The sequence below is a fragment of the Erpetoichthys calabaricus genome, chromosome 2, assembly GCF_900747795.2.
Source record: "Erpetoichthys calabaricus chromosome 2, fErpCal1.3, whole genome shotgun sequence".
NCBI classification, from domain to species: domain Eukaryota; kingdom Metazoa; phylum Chordata; class Cladistia; order Polypteriformes; family Polypteridae; genus Erpetoichthys; species Erpetoichthys calabaricus.
Genome location: NC_041395.2, coordinates 173859627 through 173886715, shown reverse-complemented (window position 1 = coordinate 173886715; position 27089 = coordinate 173859627). Strand labels below are relative to the sequence as shown.

Genomic DNA, 27089 nt, shown 5'->3' with positions numbered 1-27089 from the left:
ATATTAACATAATTTATTTTTTTTTTTAGTGAGGGGGTGCTCATCTCATGCACATGATCTTAAGAATAATTCTGAGTTTCAAATGTCCAAAATGGGGGCTAGAAGCTGTGTTTAGGTTGCCTTAACATCCTTAGAAACAGACACAAATAATACCTTAGATATAAATTAGGAACACAGGTTAAAAGAACTTAGCTGGATCCAATAATGACATGAGGCCAGTTACTTTTTTATAGATGCAATAGGGACATCAAGGCAGGCATGACATTGTTTCCAGTCTTAGAAGAATATTGACAGTCTACTGTACTTCATTAAATAGTATTAGGAAGACAGAGTATATTTATAAGAGAAATGAGCAATGAGAACCAACAGAAGAATTACAGCAAATAGTCCTATCTTAATGAGACTGTTAGATGGAGATACAAAGGCATCATTAGCAAAAATAATATTTAAAGGAGAACATACCCTCAAGAAGGAATCAAGGGCTCCATTCTCCATAAATTCTGTGATTATCATCACAGGGCGACTCTTGGTGACAACACCCTCTAAGCGAATAATGTTTGGGTGGTCAAACTGACCCATGATGCTGGCTTCACTAAGGAAGTCTCGCCTCTGCTTTTCTGAGTAGCCTGCCTTCAGTGTCTTGATGGCCACATAGATCTCCCTCTTTCCTGGCAGCTTCAGACGGCCTTTGTACACTTCCCCAAACTCCCCTGAGGCACAAACAGACCAAAGCAGAGAAAATCATAGGTTATTATTATTAAATTATTTTCCAGTAGTTTTATAGAGCTTATTTTTGGGATAAATGTTACTCAACCAAATGTGGAGTTTTCCACACACATGTAGAGAAGGGTAGGTTTAATGCATTTCCATATGTTATGAAATGTTAACAGGTAAAAATAAACTGTTATATAATGGAAAAACATATCACTGTCTTGTGATGTTGAGTAGCTATCAACAACACATATCAAGAACCAATTACAGCATTTTAATAGACAAGATTCAGACATTTACAATATATACATCTCCAATCTACTATATGCAGCACCTTGGACTTTCTGATATTTTTCTGTCACACTATGCTCATGATGAAACATACTTCTTTAATATTGATGTCATTATGAAAACAATGTTTGATCCGTCTTTCCAAATAAATAGATACATAATAATAACTATTGTTTCATCGATTTCATCCATTTTGTTTTCAATATTTGGTAGAGGCAACATTGTGAGAAATTGTAACAATAAGTCGTTCAGGATTTATCTTCCAAAATGGATCTTTTCTGATGTCCTTGGTGTCTTGCCTGTATTAGATGATTCTCTTCCAGTAGTCCATTCTATTTGCTTGTTCCGTTTAATCTAATTACAACAAGTGTTACAAGACCATGACATTCAAGTAAAATGCATCTCTGCTGCAAGATACATCCACCACCATACTTCTCAAAAGACATATGCTTGTGCTTGTGTCAAACATACTGTTTACCAAAGTGCTCAAAAATATAAATTTAATCTTTTCAGAAGAATCGTGTTTCATCTGTAGAATCATCACCCATGTGAATTTTGTCAAATGATACATGCCTTTGATAAAGAGTGTTTTAAAGAATGGCTTTTCTTTGTCACTCCTCAATGTAGCACATTAGCTACAGCCAAAGCTTCTTGGTAGCTTCCATGACTAATATGTTTAAGGGACACAATTTAGTGCTTTCCAACCTCAATCTGAAAGTTTTTTTTGCCATCATGGTGTGTTGTTTTTTTAGGAGTTATACTAACAATCTATGGGATGTCTAAAAAAAGAGAAGAACTAACCTTAACACATAAAAGACACCTCATTTGCTTACAGATTGGCTCCATTCAATAAACTATAGAACTTCTAAAGACATTTGATTGTAAGATGGGTTATTAGTGTATGCCATAGAAAAGGCAAAAAGCTTATCTATATATATATAATTCACTAAGCCGCCGCAGGCGTAAGCAAGATACCCATGAAAGCGTGCAGGACGGAGCCACGCCCACCAACTCTAAGACCATTGGATACGACGAAAACTTGCAGAGCCATGCCCACCAACTCGGACACAGCAACTCACAAAACATGGCGTCATTCGTGTTTGTCTCTGCTACAGTCCACATGCACCTCTGAGCCACGTTGATTTTTCATTATTCTTTTCAGTTACAAAGCACGACCGCGTTCACCATCACAAACTGTTTTACACGCCATGGTCTTAGAGTTGGTGGGCGGGTCTCTGTGAGTTGCTCTTGCGAGTGGGTGCATGACCAGGTGGTGTGTATGCTTCGAGAACGAGGGTGGACGCGGCAGGACCATCTAAGAAGAGGCATGTTTATCGTGGATGTGAATCGCTGTATGCAGCGTGTAAAACATGGGATACGCACGATAAATAAACCACTCTTAGCCCACCAATGCTAAGACGATGGGATACGCCAACAACTCACAGAGCCACGCCCACCAACTCTAAGACCATGGGACGAGAATGCCTGCCCGCCCGCCCGGCTGACTGTTACCAGCGTGTAAAACCATTGCAGCTTTTAACTCACACACTGCAACAACTCACCAAACGTGTGAAACCATCGCAGCGTTTAACTCACAAACTGCAACAACTTACTAAACAATGACACCCTGTCTCTCGAGGCATTCACACTGCCGGAAGACAACCATGGGATACGCAAAAAATACCCATGTCAGTCAACTCACAAAGCCCAGCCCACCAACTCACGCCCACCAACTCGAGCACGCATCTACCCACGCTCTCAAGGCATTCACAGTGCCTGCTCATGTGCCCGGACGCAACAACTCACCAACTCGCTTTCGTCTCTGCTACAGTACACATGCACCACTGAGCCACGTTGACTTTTCATTATTCTTTTCGGTTTCGGCTGCATTTCCACATATAATCCACCAAGTTGTCCGACCATGGGATACAAACGACAGAGCACAGCCCAACAACTCGAACTGATAGAGAGACACGCCCATCAACTCTAAGAGCATGGGACGAGAACGCCTGCCCTCCTGACTGTTACCAGCGTTCACCGCAATGTATTGGAGTGTATAACCATCACAACTATCAGACGCTGTCTATATCTAAGAAGATATATAGATACTCATTATTCCCCGGCACGCGTCCACCCACGCTCTCAAGGCATTCATAGTGCCTGGTCATGTTCCCGGACTCAACAACTCACCACACACAAATTTTGCTTAATTTGACTCAACACGGGAAACCTCACCCTGCCCGGACACAGAGAGGATTGACAGATTGATAGCTCTTTCTCGATTCTGTGTGTGGTGTTGCATGGCCGTACTTAGTTGGTAGAGCGATTAGTCTGGTTAATTCCGAAAACGAATGAGACTCCCTACTGCTAAATAGTTACGCGATCGCCAAGCGGTCACCGTCCAACTTCTTAGAGGGACAAGTGGCTTTCAGCCATGTGAGATTGAGCATTAACAGGTATGTGATGCCCGTGGATGGCCGGTACTGCATGCGCGCTACACTAAATGGATCAACGTGTGCCTACCCCGTGCCGACAGGCATGGGTAAGCCGTTGAACCCCATTCGTAATGGGGACCGGGGCTTGCAATTGTTCCCCATGAACGAGGAATACCCAGTAAGTGCGGGTCATACGCTCACTCTGATTACATCCCTGCCCTGTGTATGCACCACCCCCCACTACTACCATGGTTGGGTGACTTGGTGGATTATATATAGAAAAGCAGCCGGAACCGCAAAGGACAACGTGGCTCAGAGGTGCACAGACGACAGCGACTCAGGTGAGGAGTTGGGGGCGGGCACATGAGCAGGCAGTGCGTACTGAACGATGATTGTATGTTGGTTCGTAGCGTGCATTGTTGCAATATTACTTTTCTTGGTGGTTTATTAAATTACGTATTTTGCAGATGTTCAATTTTGTCCCTAAAAAACATTAAAAAGGCGGCGTGATTATGCGGCATATGCCGCAGGTTGGTATGCAGCGTGTAAAACAGTTTGTTTGTCACGGATTATTTGCCTTTTACTTTTACACAAAAACAATTTCCTGTTAGATTGGCCTTTGCGATGACAATTAATAAGGCACAGGGCCAAACTTTGAAAGCGATATGCATGTATCTGCCAAAACTAGTTTTCAGTCACGGACAATAATTGTATGTTGCTCTCTCCAGAGTTCCATCTTTTCATTCACTTACTGTTGTATCCTCAAACCCACCCCTTTTAGACAACTGTGTATTTTTGAAAGTGTTCAGCCATCAATAAATAATTATGCGGCGTATGCCTGCAGGAACACGTGCAGCGAGCAAGCGAGGCAGAGAGAGAGAGAGAGAGCGACACAAACACACACATACAGGCGCGCGCGAGAGAGAGAGAGGGCTGGACACATAAGAATAATAATACTTCATTACATTGATATAGCGGTGTTCTCAGTATTCAAAGCGCTATCCACACAGGGAGGAACCAGGAAGCGAACCCACAATCTTCCATAGTCTCCTTACTGCAAAGCAGCAGCACTACCACTGCGCCACAAGGCAGATAGAGAATACACTGGGCTCGATTTTGTTTTCACTTCTGTTTACAGCGATCGGGTCGTAGCATGCATTGTTGCAATATTACTTTTCTTGGTGGTTTATTAAATTACGGATGTTTCACATGTTCATTTTTTTCCCTGTGCTTAAAAGACATTAAAAAAAGTGTTTCTCAACTGTAACTCCGGAACATCTCAGTACGCAAGCTATATTAAGCATCAACAACGAAGACTCACTACACCTTAATAAACAAGTACTGACACTTATCCCTACTGACGAAGTAACTTTCATCAGCGTGGCCTCCATCGTCACAGACGATCCCGCTTTCAGTCACGGACAATTGTATGTTGCTCTCTCCAGAGGTCTATCTTTTCATTCACTCACAGTCATATCCTCAAAACCACCCCATTTGGACAACTGTGTCGTTCAGGAAGTGTTCACCCATCACGGGTTGACTAGTTATGTATAATTTACTTGGAAGGATTTATAGAACATTACATTCACTTTAACAGGATTCTGTTTTGAAACAAATAAAAAAATTAAAAGGTAATAAATACTTTTTCCTGAAGTGTTTCAGTATCTTGTTACACTACAGTCATTCAACAGGACTGTGCTCTCCTTATTGTTTGGTAATAAGAGACATGACAAGTATAAATGATAAAAGTGATGAATGACGCTAATTATGAATCTGACTTCCATTTCATTTCAAGGAATACATTATAACATACATAGCCTTTTCCAGGATCCAAAACTTTTATCAGCTACATTAGATACAAAGTAAAAGAGTTTCAATTGGAATGGCTGTGAGGGCAGATTCTACCAGTAAATGAGTAGTGTGCTTTGTGGTTTGGACTTGTTTGTCCACTTGAAAAAGAACTTAACTTGGAACAAAACCACAGAACTGGTTATTGACTTTCACAGCACCAAAGAACCTCTATGTATGGTCACTATTCTAGGAGTGGAGTGAATGTAGAGGTGGCCCACTCCTACATGTACTTGGGTGTCCACATTAATGACAAGTTAGTCTGGTCTCAAAACACAGAGGAACTATATAAGAAAGAGCAGAGCAGGCTATTTTTCTTTAGGAGACCACAGTCCTTTAATGTGGGAAGTGACATCCTTCACATGTTCTATAACTCTGCGATGGGCTGGAAACATCACTTCAAGAGACGCCCACTGAATTAACAAGCTGATAAAAAGGCAAGCTCAATTATAGGACACACTCTGTATCTCATGTAGATAGTAGCGAAGGATGGAATTAGAACAACACTGTTTGAAATTATGAACGATTCTGCACATCCTCTCTCTGACACACTAACACTGAGGACTTTCAGCCAACAAATTATTGAGCAGAAGTGTGACAGGAAATGCTACTGGGGCTCCTTTATATGAACAGCTATATGTCTGCATAATGTGTTACTGTGACAGCCAAGTCAGAAGTTTTCTTTCATTTCAATTTTCTTGCTTTATAGTCATTCTAGTGTCTGTTCAGACCAATGTGTGTATATCTAATTATTTGTTTACTTACATATCTACCTATTTGTGTATTCATTTATTTAAAGAGCTTCTGTAAGAAGCCAAAGTTATCTTTCTTTCTTTCTCTTTCTTTCATGTGGTGAGTGGACGTAGCCTTGTGTGAGTGCCCTTTTCTTTTCTATCTTTATTTCACTGATTTATCCCTTTACTGCATTCTTTTTGCTACCTCTTTGAGGGTTCGGGCACTTGAGTGTCCTGAGGGTGGCCAGCATGGCCTCCTTGGTGAGTGCCGTTTCCTGCAGGGAAGATTTTGAGTCACTTTGCTGAAATGGTGTTAAGATTGCCCCTGGCTTTTCGTGCTCCCTGGAGGAATGCGTATTGGCGGTGGGTCGGGTAGTGGGCTGTGAACACATCAAATCTGCTTTGCGCATGAGCAGTGCGATCATTGTGTATATAGACTCCACTAAGTTGGTAAATGCACTTGTGGAGGAGGGCATAGCTTTCTGTGATTCCCTTGTATCAGTTTTGCCATTATCTGCCCCAGCTAAAAGGGTCACCTTATCAAATGTTCCACCTTTTCTTTCTAATACGGCTTTGGAAAAATAACTAGGCAGGTATGGTCAAGTTGTGTCAAAAATTAAACAAATTCCATTGGGCTGTAAAGATCCGCGTTTAAAGTGCATTCTTTTTTTTTGAAGACAAGTGCTGATGATAGATACCTAGGGAGATTAATAAAGTGCTTAACATGGCCCTACTGTAAAGTTAGAATGGACAGCTTTGAATATATCATTTTTGTTTCATCAGAGCCCAGGAAATGTTTTAAGTGTGGTAACCCTGGAAAGTCGCAAAAAGCTGTCTAGGCAGTAATGAAGAAGATAATGAACAGATAAAGGCCCAGTGCTATGTGTTACAGGAGAAAAGGCAACAGCGGGACCTACAGCCAATATACCTGAGAAAGGTAAAGAAAGTGGTGAAGGGAACATGCAGGCTAGGGATCAAAAGGACAGCCAGTTAAACTGATAAACGTGAAAGCGTAGAACAGCAGGAAAAAGCTACCGGAGAAGTTTCGGTAACTAGTATTGAAACTGAAATAACAAGTTCGTTTGTGGATGCTTGCTTGTTGGCTGTAGAGAGCGTGTGGGGTGAGGTGGACATGACGTTCACAGAGCAGGATGAGGGCTTTAAAGTTCCTACTATATTGAAGAGAGTCAGACAAGAAGAGTCAGAAACTGTTGCAAAGAAACGCCCAGCTCAACAAGACCCCTCTGTAGCTCAAAGTGAGATAGTGATGAAGTCGGAAGACTTCTCGGCTCCCGAGAGCGGTGATGATGAAGGGGCTTTCACTGACTCGTTCCTTCATTTAGAAGGGAGTCAGGAAATGGGAAATGGAGAAGGGTACAGCTTCTCATGGATACAGCCTTTCTTAGCAGAAACAAAAGGCAGCAAGGGTGTTGTAATCCAAGATTTCTGTCCTGATGTTGTTCTCTTCATCAGTTCAGTAAAATCCCTTTGAAAATGCACACAGGAACCGATGTGTTTATACAGCAAGATGGCTATCGTCTTAAAGGTCTAATCACAAAAAGGAGGATTTGTTAGCTAATAAGGATACATGATGGAGCTGGCAGTCACTTCTCTTTCTCTCCGATTGTTTATTGTCTGTTGTTTTCTGAGTGTTCCTTTCTCTCCAACTAAAATGGACAGGCTTAGGACTAGACGTTCAATGTTAATGGGTGCAGGAATGAGGCAAAGAGGAGGCGCTGTGCCTGTTCCTGAGGGAGAAGCGCCTGGCAGTGGCTTTTCTACAGAAGATGCACAGTGATGCCAGTTTAGAGTGTCAGTGGATGAAGACCTGGGGCGGGGACATGTATTTTAGCCATGGCACAAATCGACGTTTTGGGATGGCGATCCTCCTTGCTAAACATTTGAATCCTGTCTCTGTGTCAGCAACTGAGGTGGTGAAGGGCCATCTGCTAGTAGTTAAAATGAAACTTGAAAATTGTTTGTTAGTTTTTATAAACTTATATGCACCAACTGATGGAAAATAAAGACTGAAATGCTTTGCACTGTTAAACACCACATTATCACAATTAACTAGTGACGACCATGTGATCTACAGGGGGATTTTAACTGTACATTAAATGACGAATTAGACAGGAACCATTTGGAGCCTCATCTGTTGTCTGCTCGGGCACTGTGCCTTCTATGTGAACAGTATGAGCTGCAGGACGTCTGGAGGGCAATGAATGGGGGCACCAGACAGTATACATGGGCACAGGTTAGGGGCAGCTCTCTCTCTCTGGCCAGACTGGACAGGCTGTACACTTTTAAACATCATTTTAGTCTTTTTAGTTCCTGCTTTTTAACCCCCACAGCCCTTTCCAATCACAGTTTAGTTATTTGTGATTTTATATTGCCTAATTTACAGCATAAAAGCTCCCATTGGCATTTTCACACTCATCTTTTATATGACCTGCATTTTAAAAACAGTTTAATCGTTTTCTGGGCACATTGGAGGAGGCAAGTAGGGAATTTTTTCATCTCTGAGGCAATGGTGGGATGTAGAAAAAATGCAAATATGCCAGTTCTGTCAACAATGGTTCTTTTAGAGCAAGAGATTGCAGAGCTCCAGAAAAACATGGCTTCTGCCTCTTCTGAATATGGATTGGAACAGTTAAGGAGGAAGAAGGTGGCTTTGTCTGATCTGCTGGTTTATAAAGTTCAAGGAGTACTGGCTGAAACAGAATCAGATGCACCCACTAAATCCATTTTTGAATTTTAAAGGAAACAGGGTCAGAGCTGAATGATCCACTGTTTAAGATCACAAGTATGCCAAGAACTGAGAAACGGGTCAAATTCATTCAAGTGAACCTTTATTCTGTGCTCTTCTCTAAAGAATTGCCGGGGAAGCCTACACAGAGTTCTCCTTTTTTTGAAGATTTGTCAAAAGTTACTGAGGAACTTCTACCCAAATTAAACAAAGATATATCTCTTCAGGAGCAGATGGTTGCCATAAGGAGTTTAAATAAAGGGAAGGCTCCAGGAATTGATGGAATTTCAGTCAAATATCATCAAACATTCTGGGATGTTTTGCAACCTGACCTCTTGGCTGTATTCCAGGAGAGTGTGGACATGGGACTGATGCCCACGAGTTGTTGCAGAGTAGTGGTCACTCTTTTGCCCAAATCTGGAGACTTACTGTAAGTGACATAAAGAACTGGAGGCCCTTGGCACTGCTCTGCACAGACTATAAAATTGTCTCTAAATCTCTGGCAATTAGACTGAGAGAAGTGATGGCCTCTTTGATTCATCCTGATCAGACCTATTGTGTACCCAATAGATCCATAAATGACAACATCTTTCTAATCTGAGATATTATGCATATATCTAGGCTTCTTGGTCTGAAGGTTGGGCTCATTTCTCTTAATCAGGAGAAAGCATTTGATAGGGTGGATCATGTCTATCTGTGGGCAGTTCTTAAGGCCTTTGGGTTTAAATCTGTGTTTGTTTCAATGGCAAAGTTGTTCTACAATGACATTCAAAGTGTTCTGAAGATAAATGGTGGTCTTAGTTCTCCATTTAGAGTAGGTCGGGGATTAGACAGGGCTGTTCTTTGTTGGGTATGTTGCATTCCCTGGCTATTGAACCCTTGTTAAGGGAATTAAGAAGAGTAGTGGGAGGTTTGCCTGTTCCAGGGTGCCCCTTGCAATTTCGGACAGTGGCATATGCAGATGACATCATGGTGCTCATTGCCAGCCAAACAGATGTTGATGGCATAGTTTCTGTTTTAGAAAACTTTCAGAGGGTGTCATCGGCAAGGGCAAATTGAAAGAAGAGAACAGCAGTATTGATGGGGGAATGGAGTGAGATCCTACCTAAATTGCCTTTGGGACTCCACTGGACAAAAGAAGGCCTGAAATATCTTGGCATTTACCTTGGGGGTGAGGTTTTTGAGAAAAGGAACTGGGAAGGAGTGCTGGACAATGTGAAAAGTCACTTGAGGGGTTGGAAATGGCTTTTACTGCAGCTCTCATACAGAGGAAGGACTGTGATTATTAACTTAGTAGCCTCAGTAATGAGGAATAAATTGATGTGTCTTGAACCTCCTCTTGAACTTTTGTTTAGTATTCAGAGAGAACTCCTGAATTTTTCTGTAATGGAAGGCATTGGCTGAGACAGTGTGTGCTCTATTTACCTGTTTGTAAAGGAAAACAAGGATTTGTTTTCTGGCTGCAAGCTTTGCAAAAACTGTTATATTATCTGACAGACCTGTCTTGGAGGCCACTTGCCTGCGTCTTGTTACAACAAGTAGAAAAGCTAAATATTGACAAGGCACTTTTTTAATGGACAACAGACAGCTGTCAACGTCTGACCTTCTGCCTTTCTATAGCAGTCTCCTCAGAGCTTGGAATCTTCGTGAGCATTGTGTTTACTGGAGCTCTGCCAGTGTCTTCTGGAATACCCAATCCTGGACCTCAAAGTCACACAGCCTGTAAGAGTCCAATCATTATTAAGGAACTCTACAATGATCCAGGTCCGCCTCCTAATAGATGGTGGAGGTGTTGAGACTTCACTCACTGAGGCAGGCTAACCAGCTGCTGCAAAAGATCCATGCCAACCACCCAACTGAAGCAAAATGTCTTATTGGGAAACTCCTCAGGGGCAGAGATGACCACTGAAGGCTTTCCTAATGTGATTGTGGTACCGGCTGATTTGGAACCTGAGGATACTGAAGTCATGCATGCACGTCATCTACAGCATAGACCGACTTCATTAGACAGTACTGTGGGGAAAGAGCTCTACAGACTATGTGTGCTGGCTTGTCACTGGGAACCACTGAGCACAACACCAGAGACACCCTGGAGGATTAGACCTGGGGAAAGCAGAGACACCGGAGCCAGCTTGGCGGAACTTATACAGACCACCATTGAACAAAAGAACTGGCAATTTGCAATAGCATGTGCTGCATGGCATCATTGCTGTTAACTCCTATGTCTCACTGCTTGATTCTTTAGTCACAGTCAAATGCCCTTTCTGTGGAGAGAGAGAGAACTTTTTTAAATGTTTTCTCTTCTGTTCTATACTTCAGCCTCATTTAAAAGTTCTTACCTCTGTTTTTGGTGTCCTTGACTTGCCTTTTAATTATTGTGTATTTATTTATGGTATTAATGGAAGTAAGAATAATCAAGATGAATGTATGATTGGTAATTTCCTTATTGGACAGGCCAAAGTGGCCATTTATAAATCCAGAAAAGAGAAAGTGAAGTCAAACAAACAGCGTGAGATGATAAATCATTTCATTGACTTATAAAAGCCAGGGTTTTTTGGGGAATATAAATACTATAGAATGACTGCAAATGTGAATTATTTTAAGGAAAAATGGTGTGTTCATGAGGCAACTTATAAACTTGAAGGTAATAAATTGATTTATTTTATTTGACATAAGAATTAAGTATTGTTTTTTGGGGGTGAGTTGGGGTTCTCTTTGTTTGCTTAACTTTTGTTATTGCAAATGACTTGTTGATTATTGATTAATAAAGATTAATAAATTCTTTCTATCTATCTATTGTATGTAAGTATGTATTGTGGAGAATCAGCCCCCGAACACAGACAGACAGACACCAAATGCCCAAAATCACACACGTTTATTATTTTCACTGTAATATACAGCATCTCACAATGCTCTAGCCAGCCAATCTCAGTCATTTTTTTCTCTCTCTTCTTCTCTTTCTGCCACCTTCACTCCTACACACACAAGCTCCATCCTCTTCCAACCGACTCCAACTCGACTAATGGAATGAGAAGGCCCCTTTTATAATGCCCCAAATGTGCTCCAGGTGCTTTGTGATGATCTTCCGGTGGCACTTCCTGGTGTGGTTGAGCTTCTAAGCTCTGATCCTGTGGCCCTGATGCAGACTAGGGCGGGTGCCCTGTCGTGGTCCAGGGGAGGTATTGTCCCTCTCCCGGTCCTTCCAGGCATCCCAGCTGGGCAGGGTCCCCAGCCTTCCACCACAGAATGTACCTATCTACCTACCTTGGCTCTTCTACATTTTGAGTTTTATCCACTGGGTTCCTTACTCCTTCATGTCTCTTTATGTTTCAATTGCCCACTTGTTAAATTTGTCAGTCCATTGGTCTTTATGTTAACCATTCCAGATGCAGAGTTTTTACAGAAGGTGTGTGCTGTTCCTATGACTTAATGTAGAGGGTTAATGTCATATTTCCTATATGTAACATACATAAATACAACTCATCAAGTGAAAAGAGTAGCACTTTAATCTAGAAGGTCTGGTACTCATAATTTGGAGAGCAGTAGCAGTTCTTTGGAAAAGGAAATAAACTTTTAGGTGAGATGGATGGGGAGTCAAAGCTTTTTGATTTTGCCTTACTCCCCCTTTATATGAAAAATGCTATATATATGCACTTAATTTAACATTAGAGAGTTTATTGTTTTTTCTTACATTACAAAAAGATGTTTAATTTTGCATTACCCTTTCTTTGGCAAGAAAAAAAATTGTTACAGGATTACTGTTACAAACGTGTATAATTAAAAGGGATTTTCAGTCTGTTGTTGTTGCTGTGCTCTTAAACATACTATTATGTCTACACAACTTTAAATAACATTAAAAGGACAGGGATTCATTGTGTTCAAATCCTACTGCTTTGTTTATACTCTCAAAACAGCTATGCAAATGCAATCAGTCATGGATATTTGGGATTTTTTTCTTCTTCAAAAATTACTGGCATTTAAATAAGTTATATTCATATTAAGCCAGCTCTTTCTTTGGAAGACTTACCTGCACCAATGACTTCTTCGATTTTCACACAAGACACATCAATCTCTTTGGCAAATTCACGGACAGCCTCATTGGGGTCCTCATATGTGAAGGGATCAATATAAATCTTCATTCCAGGAGAACCTAAAGTGAATAAGGTACAAGTGGGTGTATAGTGAACTACAGATCACTATATAAGCACAACATAGAAAATGAAAACAAAGTAAGTATAAGAAAAAAAGACAAACTCCAAATCTGGACAAAAAAATGCTTTAAGAGTTCAGAAATGTACATATTATTAGATCTATCTGGCCAGTTACATTGAAAACCTTGCAGGAAAGACAAGACTGGACTAGAATCGACTTATAGTTTGACTCAAGTCTGCAATAAAGAACCTGATTAGTGTTGGCCTCCTAGAGGTCTTTCCCTGCTACATTACCAGATTTAAGAGTCCAGCTCAGTGCAGTTCACATGACCATAAAGTAAACTATTATTCTTTTGTATTAAGTAATCACTGGTGAAGAAATCAGGATGTTTACTATTGAATCTTACACAACTGAGAAATATAATCTTTAAACATCACAAATAGTCAATTTTATCAGCTGTTGTAATTTAGGGAATTCTGGCTTTCTTCGGGGGTTGGGGGGAGGGAGTGGCAGATGGATTAATTACAATATGCTGTTTGCTTATGTCACACACATTCGAGAAGGAGGCAGCTATAGGGCTTAAATAATTGTAACAACACATCCGACCAGGGGGCGGAGGGGTGCGCTGACTCTCTTTCTCAGTTCACTGCAGACCTTTCCTGGGAAATTCTTCACAATAGAATCACAATATACGGGTGGCTACACCAAACCTTTGTATGATGTCTGGAGTCCCTTTTTGTGACACTAATAAGGAAATGTACAGTATATGCAAGTAAACTGAGCGTGAACTGGAAATTACAATTCAAACTTCACATGTTCAAATTATTCTATTACTTTTTGTTAATATTTTATTTTTTTTAAAACAACAGACACAATCAAATAAAAAGAACATAACAAGCACAATTATATGCTTTTATAGAGAATAAAACACCAAATAAAATAAATTAAAAAGTTCAGCACAGCACAGGCCTGGCATCCTTACTTTAGAATTACATTAGGAACTCATGCCAAATTCTGAAAGAAAAATTGAATTGATGCTTGCAAAGAGAATTTGATTTGCTCCAACTTGAAAAATACAAAACAGCAATTGGGTGGCTAAAGTTTTCTCCAGTTGAGCAAAATAAGTCTTCAATAGTGTAGTGTAGGAAATTACTTTTATCACATTTTATATCCAAACCTTTTACACACAGATATACAAAAGGTGTTGACTAAACATGTTTAAGTGTAGGACATTTCCAACATATGTGACCTAGGAATGTAGGTGCTTCATGACATCACTAACAGTTTGGATCATAAACTGGATACACTCTGGGCAATTTTAAAAGAGATAACATGAATGATGAAAATTTTTAGATGAATTATTGTGTGCTTTGTGCATTCTGAAATAAAGGAACTTGTGAATTGCTGACAACCATCTAAAATTGTATTTGAAAGATCCCATTCCGTTTATTATCTGAGATCATCAAGGTTCCCTGAGATCTACTTTGGAGATGCAGACTGGATCATGAACACTGACCAGTATCCACCTCAGAGACAGATATAGGTGAGAAATGAGGGAAGTTGGGTAGGTTGTTTTTATTCTGTTCATTTGAACCTAGGTGCTTCTTATAACCTGTTGTTTTGTTGCAAATAGAAAAAGTTATAAATACCAATGTTAATATCAATTTCTTCATGAATGTATGTTTGTTTGATATTCATGTCACATTATTATTTATTATATGTATTACTAGCAAAATACCCGCGCTTCGCAGCGGAGAAGTAGTGTGTTAAAGAGGTTATGAAAAAAAAAGGAAAAAGGAAACATTTTAAAAATAACGTAACATGATTGTCAATGTAATTGTGTTGTCATTGTTATAACTGTTGCTGTCTTTTATATATATATATATATATATATATATATATATATATATATATATATATATATATTATATATATAATATACACACACACATAAACATTTATATACATATACATATATATACATATCTACATATACACATCTACATATATATACACACATACATAAACACACACATAAGACTTACTGACTGAAACGGGCTTTCATTGACAATCATGTTACGTTATTTTTAAAATGTTTCCTTTTTTTTTCATAACCTCTTTAACACAGTACTTCTCCGCTGTGAAAATTGTGTTGTCATTGTTATAACTGTTGCTGTCTTTTATATATATATATATATATATATATATATATATATATATATATATATATATATATATATATATATATATATATATATTATATATATAATATACACACACACATAAACATTTATATACATATACATATATATACATATCTACATATACACATCTACATATATATACACACATACATAAACACACACATAAGACTTACTGACTGAAACTGGCTTTCATTGACAATCATGTTACGTTATTTTTAAAATGTTTCCTTTTTTTTTCATAACCTCTTTAGCACAGTACTTCTCCGCTGCGAAGCGCGGGTATTTTGCTAGTATATATATATATATATATATATACATATACACACATACATGCAGTTTTAATAACACAGAAATCAATATAAACATTAACATCATTATCATATGAGAATATTAAGTAATATATAAGAAGCAGATTTCATATAAATATAAATTATTAAACAGTAAAATCTTCTTCTGTAATTTGCTACCATGGCAATTTGTGTGTCTGTCCAGGATTTTAAATGACCTGTAGGTCGCAAACCGTTTCACCTATACACTTGAAATGTGGTACACATATAGTACGTCACGTCTACTATCCGCTTTATGGGTGATGATCGTTTTAGTCTTTTTATCTTTATTTTATTTTATTGTAGAATGAACTCCTATCTGCGCACAGCAGGGCAGCCGTGGGCGGATGCGTATGGTGTATTCACTCCATGTTATCGTGCATTGCGCTGTCAGTGGTATTTTGATAAAAGAATTTGAACAACATATAAGAAGCGTATAAATTATTAAACAGTAAAACATTAACATTTAAGAAGTAAAGTTACATTAAGTACTACTGCAGTGCCTTCGGGTATACCTCATTTTTTGTTTGCCCATTACATGCTTAAATGTATACATTTTTTGGTGCACCTACCCGAGAACACGCGACATATAACCGAGCGTGGGAGAAGCATGGATTTTAAACACGCGTTGAGTTGATCTGCTGGTCTCCCTTGTGGAATAACTGTTAATGTTTGACTAAAATGTACAGCGAGTAAAACGACATTACCTCCTATTTTTTTTTTTACGATCTCTGAGATCTTGCTTTTTTCGGTTCAAGGCTTCATAAGCTCTTTTATGTTGTATGGTGTACTTATCCCAAACCATCATCTTTGAATGTTGCAAGACTTTCGCCTTGTATGTAGATCGGGGTAATTACATTCATTGCATTCCTAGTCTGAATCACAATGTGATTGTATGGGTGGTTACCTGGCACTGTACGGTTGCCACCCGTCCTTTAAAATACGGAATGGTGCCGCGTTTGAGAATGAAATTGCGTGTCCCGTTTTGAATCAATACTGGACGGGATTTATCCCGTATTTTTTTTATAATTTTTTTTTTAAAGCAGCGTCTCATGCAAATCATCCCACGCGCATTTTATGAAGATGCCTCCTTTCCTACTTTTGATTGGGTAATACTTGATGTCATCGTTACTTTGATTGGTCTTTTTAACTGTCCAGTGAGGAGGGCGTGTCTTTTAAGTACAGTCTGCAAAGTGTTGGCACTGAGATGTGGCGTCAGCGCCAGAGTTGAAGCCCCTAACGTTGCGGTCAGCAAGTCGGCTAACATCCGCCATGTGCCGTCTTTCAGTTGCGAGAAGCAGATCATAGAATGGTTGAAACTGTTGCCCCTAACGTTGCGCCACGGCGTGTGGTTCGTTTATACCTCGTGTCTTCTCATGAAAGTTTTATCTCGCGAATATGTTATTGCAATCCGCAGCGGGAGCGTTTCTATAAACTTAATTTAAACTTACGTTTTACACCGTGCTTTGTTTCCCTTATGAACATGCTTGTATGCTTAAGTCGCTCCGTTCTCAATTGTTTAATTAATTTTTTGCTGTTCGCTGTTTGCGGCTCTTCCTCCATTTCCCCCTACTTCGTTCTTTTATCTCGCGAATATGTTATTGCAATCCTTAACGGGAGCGTTTCAATAAACTGATTGAAAATAGTTTTGCATTTACCTTTTTAGTAAAAGGCGAGCTTTTAAGCCTGAGAAATCACCCCGTAAATGCACACGTTTAATTGCACATGTGTTAATATGTATGGTTACACAGTATTAAAAGACAGTGAACAACGTCAGTTACCTTTGTTCCCGCGTTTGATAAAAGGTGAGCTTTTAAGCCTGAGAAATCACCCCGTAAATGCACACGTTTAATTGCACGTGTTAATATGTATGCTTACACAGTATTAAAAGACAGTCAAAAATTAACGTCATTTACCTTCGTTCCCGCGTGTGACTCGTGCTGTAAATGTCTTCCTTGTTTTTAGTTCACGTGATTACGTAGGAGGCGTGATGACGCGATACGTGACTCCGCCTCCTCCATTACAGTGTATGGACAAAAAATATGTTCCAGTTATGACCATTACGCTTTGAATTTCGAAATGAAACCTGCCTAACTTTTGTAAGTAAGCTGTAAGGAATGAGCCTGCCATATTTCAGCCTTCCACCTACACGGGAAGTTGGAGAATTAGTGATGAGTCAGTCAGTGAGTGAGTGAGTCAGTCAGTCAGTCAGTCAGTGAGGGCTTTGCCTTTTATTATTATAGATTACTTTTTTATTTCAGCATTATATTAAACACACAGTTTTTTCAGTTTCTCTGCTACATATTGGTATTCTTAAACTCACTGGTGAGATAATGGAGAAATACAATAATTTCTGTCATCTCTAACTTAAACTTACAATGTCACCCTACCTTTCCCAGAAAAAACACTGTAGACTCTAGATTTAGTTGAGAGAGCTGTAGTCTTGAATTAAGTCATTTTTACTATATCCACTTCTGCCCTTGTAGTGGACATGTCCAAGGAAGGTTAACTGACTTGTTGTTATCCTTAGAAGACAGGTTACAAAATCTAAAAATGTTTCTGGGGGTCTAGTAAGAAGACAATTATATTGTCTATGTAGACAAAACATATGTTGCTGCAAAACACCTGTAACTGCAGGCTGTTTTATCAGCTGCTGATGTGGCAACAGCTTTTTCAAGGCAAAACAACAAGATGCAGAATGGAAATGGTCTGTCAATGATCACCATTACAGTTTTCTGTACATTTGTTATTTTTCAATTTCCACCTGCCAATACCCTAAGCACAGGTCCAGCAATCACAAGACTCTTGTACCATGGAAAGATTGCAGAATATCATGCACCAGGGGCATGGGGTACATATTATCCCAAGACTGTGTATTCAAGCTACAATAGTCCACATTAAACAGTGTGAGCCACCAGGCATACAAATGAATCTCATTGGAGATGCACTTGAAGGCAGGAAAGGTTCTAGTACATGTATGCCTACCCAATGCATCTTGGACACCTTTTTCCTGATGATTGCAATCCTTTGTGGTATTCCCTTATATATGTAGTACAGGGAATTTTTGGTGGTGTTTGACCACTTGTGTGCCACTGGTTTCTCTATCCACATTGGAAATTACCTAAAGAGTGCACTACTTTAACCTGTCTTTAGATGTTAGCCTTGACTGTGTGCTACTTGATCTGCTGTACTGCTAAGAACGCTGTTGCATACTACAACAAATATCTTCAGGTCCCACTCCAACACCATACGCCCTACCATAGGGTTTACACTCCTCAGTTTGAATGGATGAACACCTGTGACATGATGATGGGATCCAGACCAAACAATAAGTGCATGGCAAACTGTGTATCGGCCAAGATGCAAATTTCTATCTTCCATACAGTATGCTGCAGCTGTTAGGAGACAGGGATCTTATCTAGAGCAATGTGATTTCTGTCATCTTCTAGGAGATAAATGACAGACATGCTACCTGTTAATGCATCACACAAAGAAACTATGCTTTACAACATTCTGTAGCAAAGAGGGTAAATCTCAAACATTTCATCCTTTACAGTCCACATTATAACTGATATCACTGAAAAGATATGTTTAGTCTGCAAATTGAAGAAACAAGTACTATATTGGACATTCTATTTATCTCCTGGGTTTAAAAACTGTACTTGCCCCATCCCTGTTTTTGTTTTTTTACCACCACCCCCCCCATGAACTTCCATTTAGTGCCCAATCCCATTCCAACATGCAGCCAAAATTTGACCAGTCCGTCAACTGACTTTAGCAGACCTTTCAGCATACCAGTTTACTTCTTCTTGCAGACTCTCAGATTGCGGCACAAGATGTTCTTGTCATAAATTTCAGGATGGTATTTTTAAAACTAACCAGTGATGAATACACTCTTTAACAAGGTTCAAATAATTATGTCAATTGTAGACACACAAGGAAAAACCCCACACCTCCAACAGCTAACCAACATAAAGTACACCGAATTAGAGATGAGTATGCTTTCCACAGATCAGCGATAAAAAGACACCAATATCTGCTTGGTCAGGTTAACCTTCCTCAGTATCCTTAAGAAGCAGAGCCACTTCTGTGTCTTCTTCACTAGAGAAGTTGTGTTAACAGACCTTGTGAGGCCCTGGGAGGTGTGTGTGCCAAAGAATTTAAAGCTAGGTACTCTCTCCACTATGTCTCTTCTGATGTATAGAGGAGCAGATTCCTCTTCTTACCTCCAGAAGCTGATAATCAGCTCCTTTGTTTTGGAGGTGTTGAGTGCAAAGTTGTTAATGAAGCACCATTCAGACAGTTTGCTGACCTATAGGTTGATTATCCCTATAGGCAAACTTGTCACCATGAAGTATCAGTCCTACCACAGTGATGTCATCTGCCAACTTGATGATTGCATTTGTGCTCTGTATTGTTGTGCAATCGTGTGTATATAAGGAGTCAGGAAGAGGACTCAGCATGCAAAATATACAGATTCACAATAAGTTTGGCAATTTTATATTAATTACATTAATGACTGTGATCATGGTAAGATGTCTTAAAACTTGATAAATTTAAATTACATTTATGATCATTTCTACTTTACTATTTTATTTGCTTTTTTTACAATCCATATTGTGGACACATTTGAGGCCATGTTTTATTTTTAAAGGAAAATAACATTAATCGACATAAAGGTAACATATCATATATCTGAACCCAAACTTGGAGATGCATGACATGGAGGCAGGAGCATTGTTGTCTACTCACACTCAGATACCTTCTTTGAAGGGTTTTTAAGATTCTCCTTATATTTGAATTCATTTTCACTGAACACTCACATACTTTAACAATATATCATTAAGTAGTTCATCGTTTCTAAACTAGTCTGGTCTGGCCTTACACCTGGTCTATTAGGTCAGCCTCTGGCTCCAAGCAATCTTTATCAGAAAGTAGTTGGTACAAAAGAGTGATGAGTTCAGATCAAACTGAAATTTAGCTAGCACCTTATATAATGCATTAGAGTGAACTGATTTTGTTAGTGCTTGGAGAGACCCCACCCTACTGCAACAGTAAATTGTATAAGCTGGTCAGAAAAACAGGTAGATAGACATTTATTTTAAAAGATAAAAATTACCTGCACATCACATTCTCCAATGATTACATTTTACTCACTTTCATAGCCAGGTTAAATCATACATTCACATTTTTACACTCATCCAATTTATATGATATTCAGGATATGTATTATGGGAGATTCTGATCATTTTTACAAAAATAAATGACATTCATCACATTTTCATTACTGTATAACATTTTTTTCTTTTAATCTGAATAGATATTAATGGCACATTTAATTTTCTGTTGCATTTTCATAAGTCTTATTCACGTTGTTAATATTAATATATCTTTTTGGGATTTTTTTTATAAATTCACCCTGATAATAAAAATAGTGAGAACTCTAAAATACTGTATATTCAAGAAATTATTTCCAGGACATTTTACAGGCAAATGTACTCTTAAACATTTAAACAAACATACAGATTTCTTAATTCACGCTATATCTTATGTAGCTTATCTCACAATAATATTTAGAAATACTGTATATGAAAGCAAGTAATCAAAACATAATGAAATAATTAGTTTAAACAGATTCATAGACAGTTAAGTAACTTTTTGCCTAATTCAATTGTTATCAATAACTGATTACCTACAGCAGATTGAGTCTGTACAATTACGTATCTTTTCAAGAATAAGGTTAATTTCAGTTTGTCTTTTCTTTAATGCCTACATGTTTTTCCAAAAGTAAATTAAACATATTTCTAAAAAACCTGTTTTAACTCTTATCTTTACACTTAAACTTGTCGGGGACAACAGAGCACAAGGTTGCAAATTAACATTACTCCTTAATTAAATTAAACTTTCAATTTACTGGTGTGTTGGTGATATCTTAAATCAGGGGTCTACAATGTAAGTCCTGGGGCCTCATGTATAAACGGTGCGTACGCACAGAAATGTTGCGTACGAACCTTTCCACGCTCAAATCGCGATGTATAAAACCTAAACTTGGCGTAAAGCCATGCACATTTCCACGGTAACTCATACCTTGGCGTACGCAATTTCTCCGCTCGGTTTTGCAGACTGGCGGCACCCAGCGTCAAAACAGTGCTACTGTTCCTATGTGGTTACCCTTTCTTAGATCCACATCCACAGCGGCGGCTTTATCAAATACACTGAAATTAACCGCATATCATTCATAAATTTAATGCATCTGATTGTAATTAACCTGTAACAATATAATGGTCCACAGAATGGTCAAACTACTGTTCCTGTGTGCTCATCCTTTCTTTCTTAGCTTCACATTCCTGACGCGGCTTTATAAATACACTGAAATTAACTGCATATTGTTTATTAGTGTAATGCATCTGATCGTAATTAACCTGTAGCAATATAATGGGCCAGGGAATAGCCATAGTATTCCAAATACCATAACTGCTTTAGCGTTGTTGCGCTCACTGCATCTTCTTCTTCTTTCAGCTGCTCCCGTTAAGGGTTGCCACTGCGGATCATCTTTTTCCATATTACTCTCACTGCACCACTCGGAGTATTTAAATCACTGTATCTGAGTGTGAATCACAGCAGCAGATGATCGGAAAGAGAATTATCGGTATACAGTTTCAAGTACACACTACCTCAACCACGGCAAAAAGCGTCAAAGCCTTTCCTGTACGGACCTCGCGTTTCAGAATCAGTTTCATCCCAAGAACTATAAACGCACTCAATCAGTCCATCAAGTGCTCCTTGTAGAACTGTTTGTACTTATAAGTACAATCACCTCACTGTAAACTTACACTACAGTTATAATATTGCACAACCTGCGCTACTTTATAAAGCGCGTATGATGACAATATCATTTTTAAGATGAAATGCAGCAAAATATGTTGCTTATAGTATACAGATAAAACTTTAACCTCATTTAAATAATCTGTATTGTTAATAATTAAACATGTGAGGACACGGTGCCGCAGCGTATAGCTAGTTCAAGGATAGCTCCTGCCTTGCGCTGTATTCTTGCTGGTGCTGACGCGACACTGGAAGGATAGACGAATAGAATAATTAAACATGTACTACGAAGATATTTCAATGTTCCTTAAAAGTTTTGAAGAATCGGCTTAACGTCTATTACAGAGCTGACTGTGTGGCGATTGGAGAAAGAAAAGTATGGACAGGAATTGGAGGTTAGTACGTTTGAAAGAGACAGTACTTCTGTAATAAATTATTTCATCGAGGGTCGCACATGGTGCAGCAAGCCTCTTGTGTGAGATATGAACAATCACTGCGCCACCGTGTTCCCATGTTTAATAACATGCTTTCATTCCTATCATCATGAAAATGATATCACGTATACATCTCAGTATTTTAATTATTCAGAGAGCTGTAATATCTCGAATGTAATGGATTCTGTGTCCTGTCGGAGAAAGAGAAAGAACGGAAGCACGTAGTGATTCACACACATAGAGCACATAGAAGATAAAACACAGAACAAAGCATTTAACGTGCTACTTGAGAAACTAGTAAAATAAATGATTTTAAGATGAAGTTTATGATGTTCTACTTTAATGGCAAAATAAACTACGTGATTAAAGTGGAAATTTTGAGATTAAAGTTGACATTTCGTGCTTTTTTCCCACTGTGTGCCTATGTTTTTTGTTTGCACCCTAATACGCTTTCAAATGACACTCAGACGGTGGGCTACGACTTGCCTTTTCATGGCGACTTTGATATGTGATTTCTTTTTTATTTCGGGCACTGTGCGACTTTGTGAATTTGATCTTTCGAGTTTTTCCGACACTCTGTCACTCGATCAACTTCCTTTTGTTGATTATACCACTGTTTAAACCAACAAATAGTACGTTTTTCCTTTGCCGCCACTTGGTATTCGCTGAAATTCTTATATTTTCCCCTGTGCTTTTCCCATTGTCTTTTCACAGAAGGCTATTTATATTGATTTGCATATTCAAAGAGGCGTAATTCTGGGAGGAGTTGGGGCGGGACAGAAGGCGAGTGCACGTGCGTTACTTTTCACGCTGATCGGGATTTATGTAGTGGAAGAACGTGAAAGTATGCGTGCGCACAGATTCCTGCATCTGGATTTTTCTGTGCGTACGCACAATCCCGCTTTTGTGCTTACACCATGTTATAGTGTGAGTTCTACGCACGGCGTTATACATGAGGCCCCTGGAGAGCTGTAGTGGTTGCAGGGTTTTGTGTCAACCGCTTTGCTTAATTTGAAAACAGTCCTTGCCAGTAAGATATACAGTAGTAGATTTTATTTAATTTGATGGCTTGTTAGTGTTTCCACTCTGCCATGTCAGGTCATTCTTAAATTGTAGTTCCCCCTTTCCAAGGATATCAGCCAAATCTTTTGTAACCTGAAACAGATGAGTAATCCTCAGTCCTTCACCTGTTTCTCTTTAGTTTCCTTCCACATATTTTATTAAATCAGATAGTTCATGATAAGTACGTGCAGGTGTAAATGGAAACAAGTTAGATGCAGAACTGCTGGTTCATTTGTCATGTGCATCTTATTGCTAAAAGGGAACAATTAAAAACAATGTATGCAGCTGTTTAGGACTAAAATACGTAGCTAAGGGCAGGGAATATTAACCAGTAAAACAACTAATATGTAGCATAATATTTGAAGCAAAAACATGCAACCACTATGGCCATCCAGGACCGATGTGGTAGACTCCCTGTTTTACATGGTATCTGAATTTCACTAAAGAAGTTTATGAAACCTTTGCTCAAACTGTCAATGTTTGCAGTGCACCATCATTTAGACTGTATTTTGTAATGCATGCAATAGTGATATAGATACCTTTTTCATTCCAGTGAAATGCATTCGTTTAAGAGCGTCTAATGAAATGTATAGTATTTTTTATAACAATGGCAACCATCACTAGGTCTTTGATTGCTAATTTGAGGGACAGAGTCAAATCTTAAGACTACCCGCACTGTCTTATAAGGCAAGGTGAATGTATATTTTGATAAAGAGGCTCCTGGAATGAGAAACAAAATCTACAAATGTCTTTGGCTTTACAATTAAGTTTAGTGTGCTGTTGCTAATTTATATATTTGTTTTCTTCCTTTAATTTAGTGTTTCTTAAATGGGTGTCGTGGATAATTTTGTGATCGGTTACTGACATGAATGTGCAGCAAAAACAGCCAAGTTTGTCCAAATGCAAATAATGTGATATTCAACCCTCTAATTAGCATATTATTTATTGCAGTAGTATCTTATCTGAGATGTAGCTTATAAACAATGCTGTTAGCACATTACAGAAAGCTTTTGTTTCTATGGTACGAAAACATTCTAAATATTCCCCATGATATTACCACGAACCTTGCAACCTGTCAAACAATTAAACTGAGATGACTGGCAACCAAAGATGCATATAAGTGGGAGAGAGGAGGGAATGACAGGTGAGCTTGTGAGGTGAAGTGAACCACAGCACTAGTCTGAAATTTCAAAATGAAAATAATAGGCATGGTGCAAGGGTGACAATTGTTGGAGTGTTGTGAGGGGCGAGTCAATAAGGTAGAGGTATATTTATATAGTGCTGTGGCAGTGTTGTATATTTAGTGTAGCTTCAGTGGCTATGGACAACTGTTATGAGCCTCAAAATGTGTTTGCTATTACAGTATAAAATTGAATTTAAATCTGTAACGGAGGTATAAATAAGATTTGTATTAAGTTTAACATGCCTCTGCATGGATTTAATTTCTTCTCATAATGTTATTTTAAAGTGGTTTGTTAAATTTCAGTCAACTGGTAGTGTGAAGGATAGGTTTTTTGGATCATTGAGAACTGTAAGAAAATAACAAAAGGGTGAGACACCTATAGAGTGAAGCCCTCTGTTTTCAGCACATGGTCACTCAATAGCATTCGCATTGGATTGTTTGCCAAATTCTTTCAAGATTTATCTTAACAACTGTACAGTATAAAATACAAATAGTATATACAAATTGTTAATTATTTAGCTACATAATTCAACTTTCTTATTCAGTATATTGAATTGTTAATTGAAAACTGGGATATGCTGAACAATTTGCAAACTCATTTAGAAGAATGCATTGTTAATCGTGGAGCTCATTTGAAAATGTTATTTAAAAACAAATACAGTAATGTTATTTAGGACAAGGTACCGATGAATTATTTTTTACCACTTTATTTCTCATCTAGCACCATGATTCAAAAGACTATAGTGAATTGCCACTCATACTGTACTTCAAAAATCATCATATTCTCACACTCCAGACATTATAAAAAAATTACTTCACTCAGCTTTGATAAAGCTTTCACTAAACATTTACAGTGAGAGTAATACACTTCAGAAATATATTCTGTTGTGAATGATGAATTATTGTTTTATTATCAATATGTTTGCTTTCCACTTTTATCTTTTAATGTTTATGTGAAAAATATGCCTTAATGGAAACAAACTTTGCTGTTTGTTTTTTCCTTCAGATGCCCATTGTTATTTGTCTTCTGTTATTATGGTATTAATCCCTCTTCTAGGGTCCCAGTATGGTACCAGTTTTCAGTTTTCTTATTTGGGTTTTCAGATTAAAAAGTTCAAGAACCATTGCTTTAGTATTCAACAGTGGTAATAATGTTTGGATTCCTTTTGAGTGTTCTATACCAATGTTAACTCTGCTAACTAAATGCTGTGATGAGAACTTGACAGCGGCACATTATTACAACTTTTGCATAATGTGTATGCAATATGTCCTAGTTGTCAATAAGAACTCTTAGGTTCTCTCGCTGTAAAATGGTCAAAAGTAACATTAATTACATTAATTTTTGTAACATTATACAAGTTCAGTGGCTGCAAATAGACAGAAAACAGATAAAATTAGAATTGAACTAATTTTAGGAATTATCACGAGCTGCCTTGTCTCCAGAGTGTATTTATGCAGTTGTCTAATATAATGAATCTGGCAGAAGCAAGTAGACACTGCCCAAAATACCTCCAGAAACACAAGATTCACTGATTTATTATAAAGAGATACTGAAGCTTTAATTAACTCTGTGTTTACTAGGTTCTGCTCTTCCTGGATGTATTAAAATGACCTTAAAAAAGCAGTTTGCCTAAAAAAGATTTGCACAAAGTGATTCAAGTTTCAGGACATTTTGTAAATAATCTTAAAACTAAATTAACACTAATTCAGGTAATTTCTACTAAGTGAATCAATTGCACAAAACTGGTACTGACATACAGTACTGTGCTAAAGTTTTAGGCAGTTGGGAAAAAATGCGGTAAACTAAGAATGCTTATACAAATAGAAAATGATGATCATTAGCACCTGTTTAGTATAATTGGTTAGTCATAAACCTGACTATAAATCCTACAGAATCCCTGACTTTGTGCAAGTGTACCTATAAGAAGTGATGCTGGTTTGAAGGCAAAGGGTAGACACACCAAATATTGACATGATTTAGATTTCTCTTCTGTTCATTCACTTTGCATTGTTAATTGATAAAAATAAAATATTAACACTTCTATTTGTGTAAGCATTCTTAGTTTACAGCAGTTTTTTCACACCTGCCTACAACATTTGCACAGTAGTATGTTTTTTTTTAATTTGTTTACATTAAA

General features: G+C 38.3%; 1 protein-coding gene across 2 annotated transcripts in view; it reads right to left on the bottom strand.

Annotated features, from left to right (window-relative positions):
* LOC114646558 (ephrin type-B receptor 1) overlaps positions 1 to 27089 on the bottom strand; it is a 703356-nt gene that overhangs the window by 75687 nt on the left and 600580 nt on the right. For both annotated transcript variants that reach the window (XM_028794808.2, XM_028794809.2), the window contains 2 exons: positions 12793 to 12915; positions 463 to 710 (listed from right to left, as the gene is read on the bottom strand). In XM_028794808.2, the coding sequence (XP_028650641.1) occupies positions 463 to 710; positions 12793 to 12915 (371 nt within the window). The remainder of the gene's footprint in view (positions 1 to 462; positions 711 to 12792; positions 12916 to 27089) is intronic.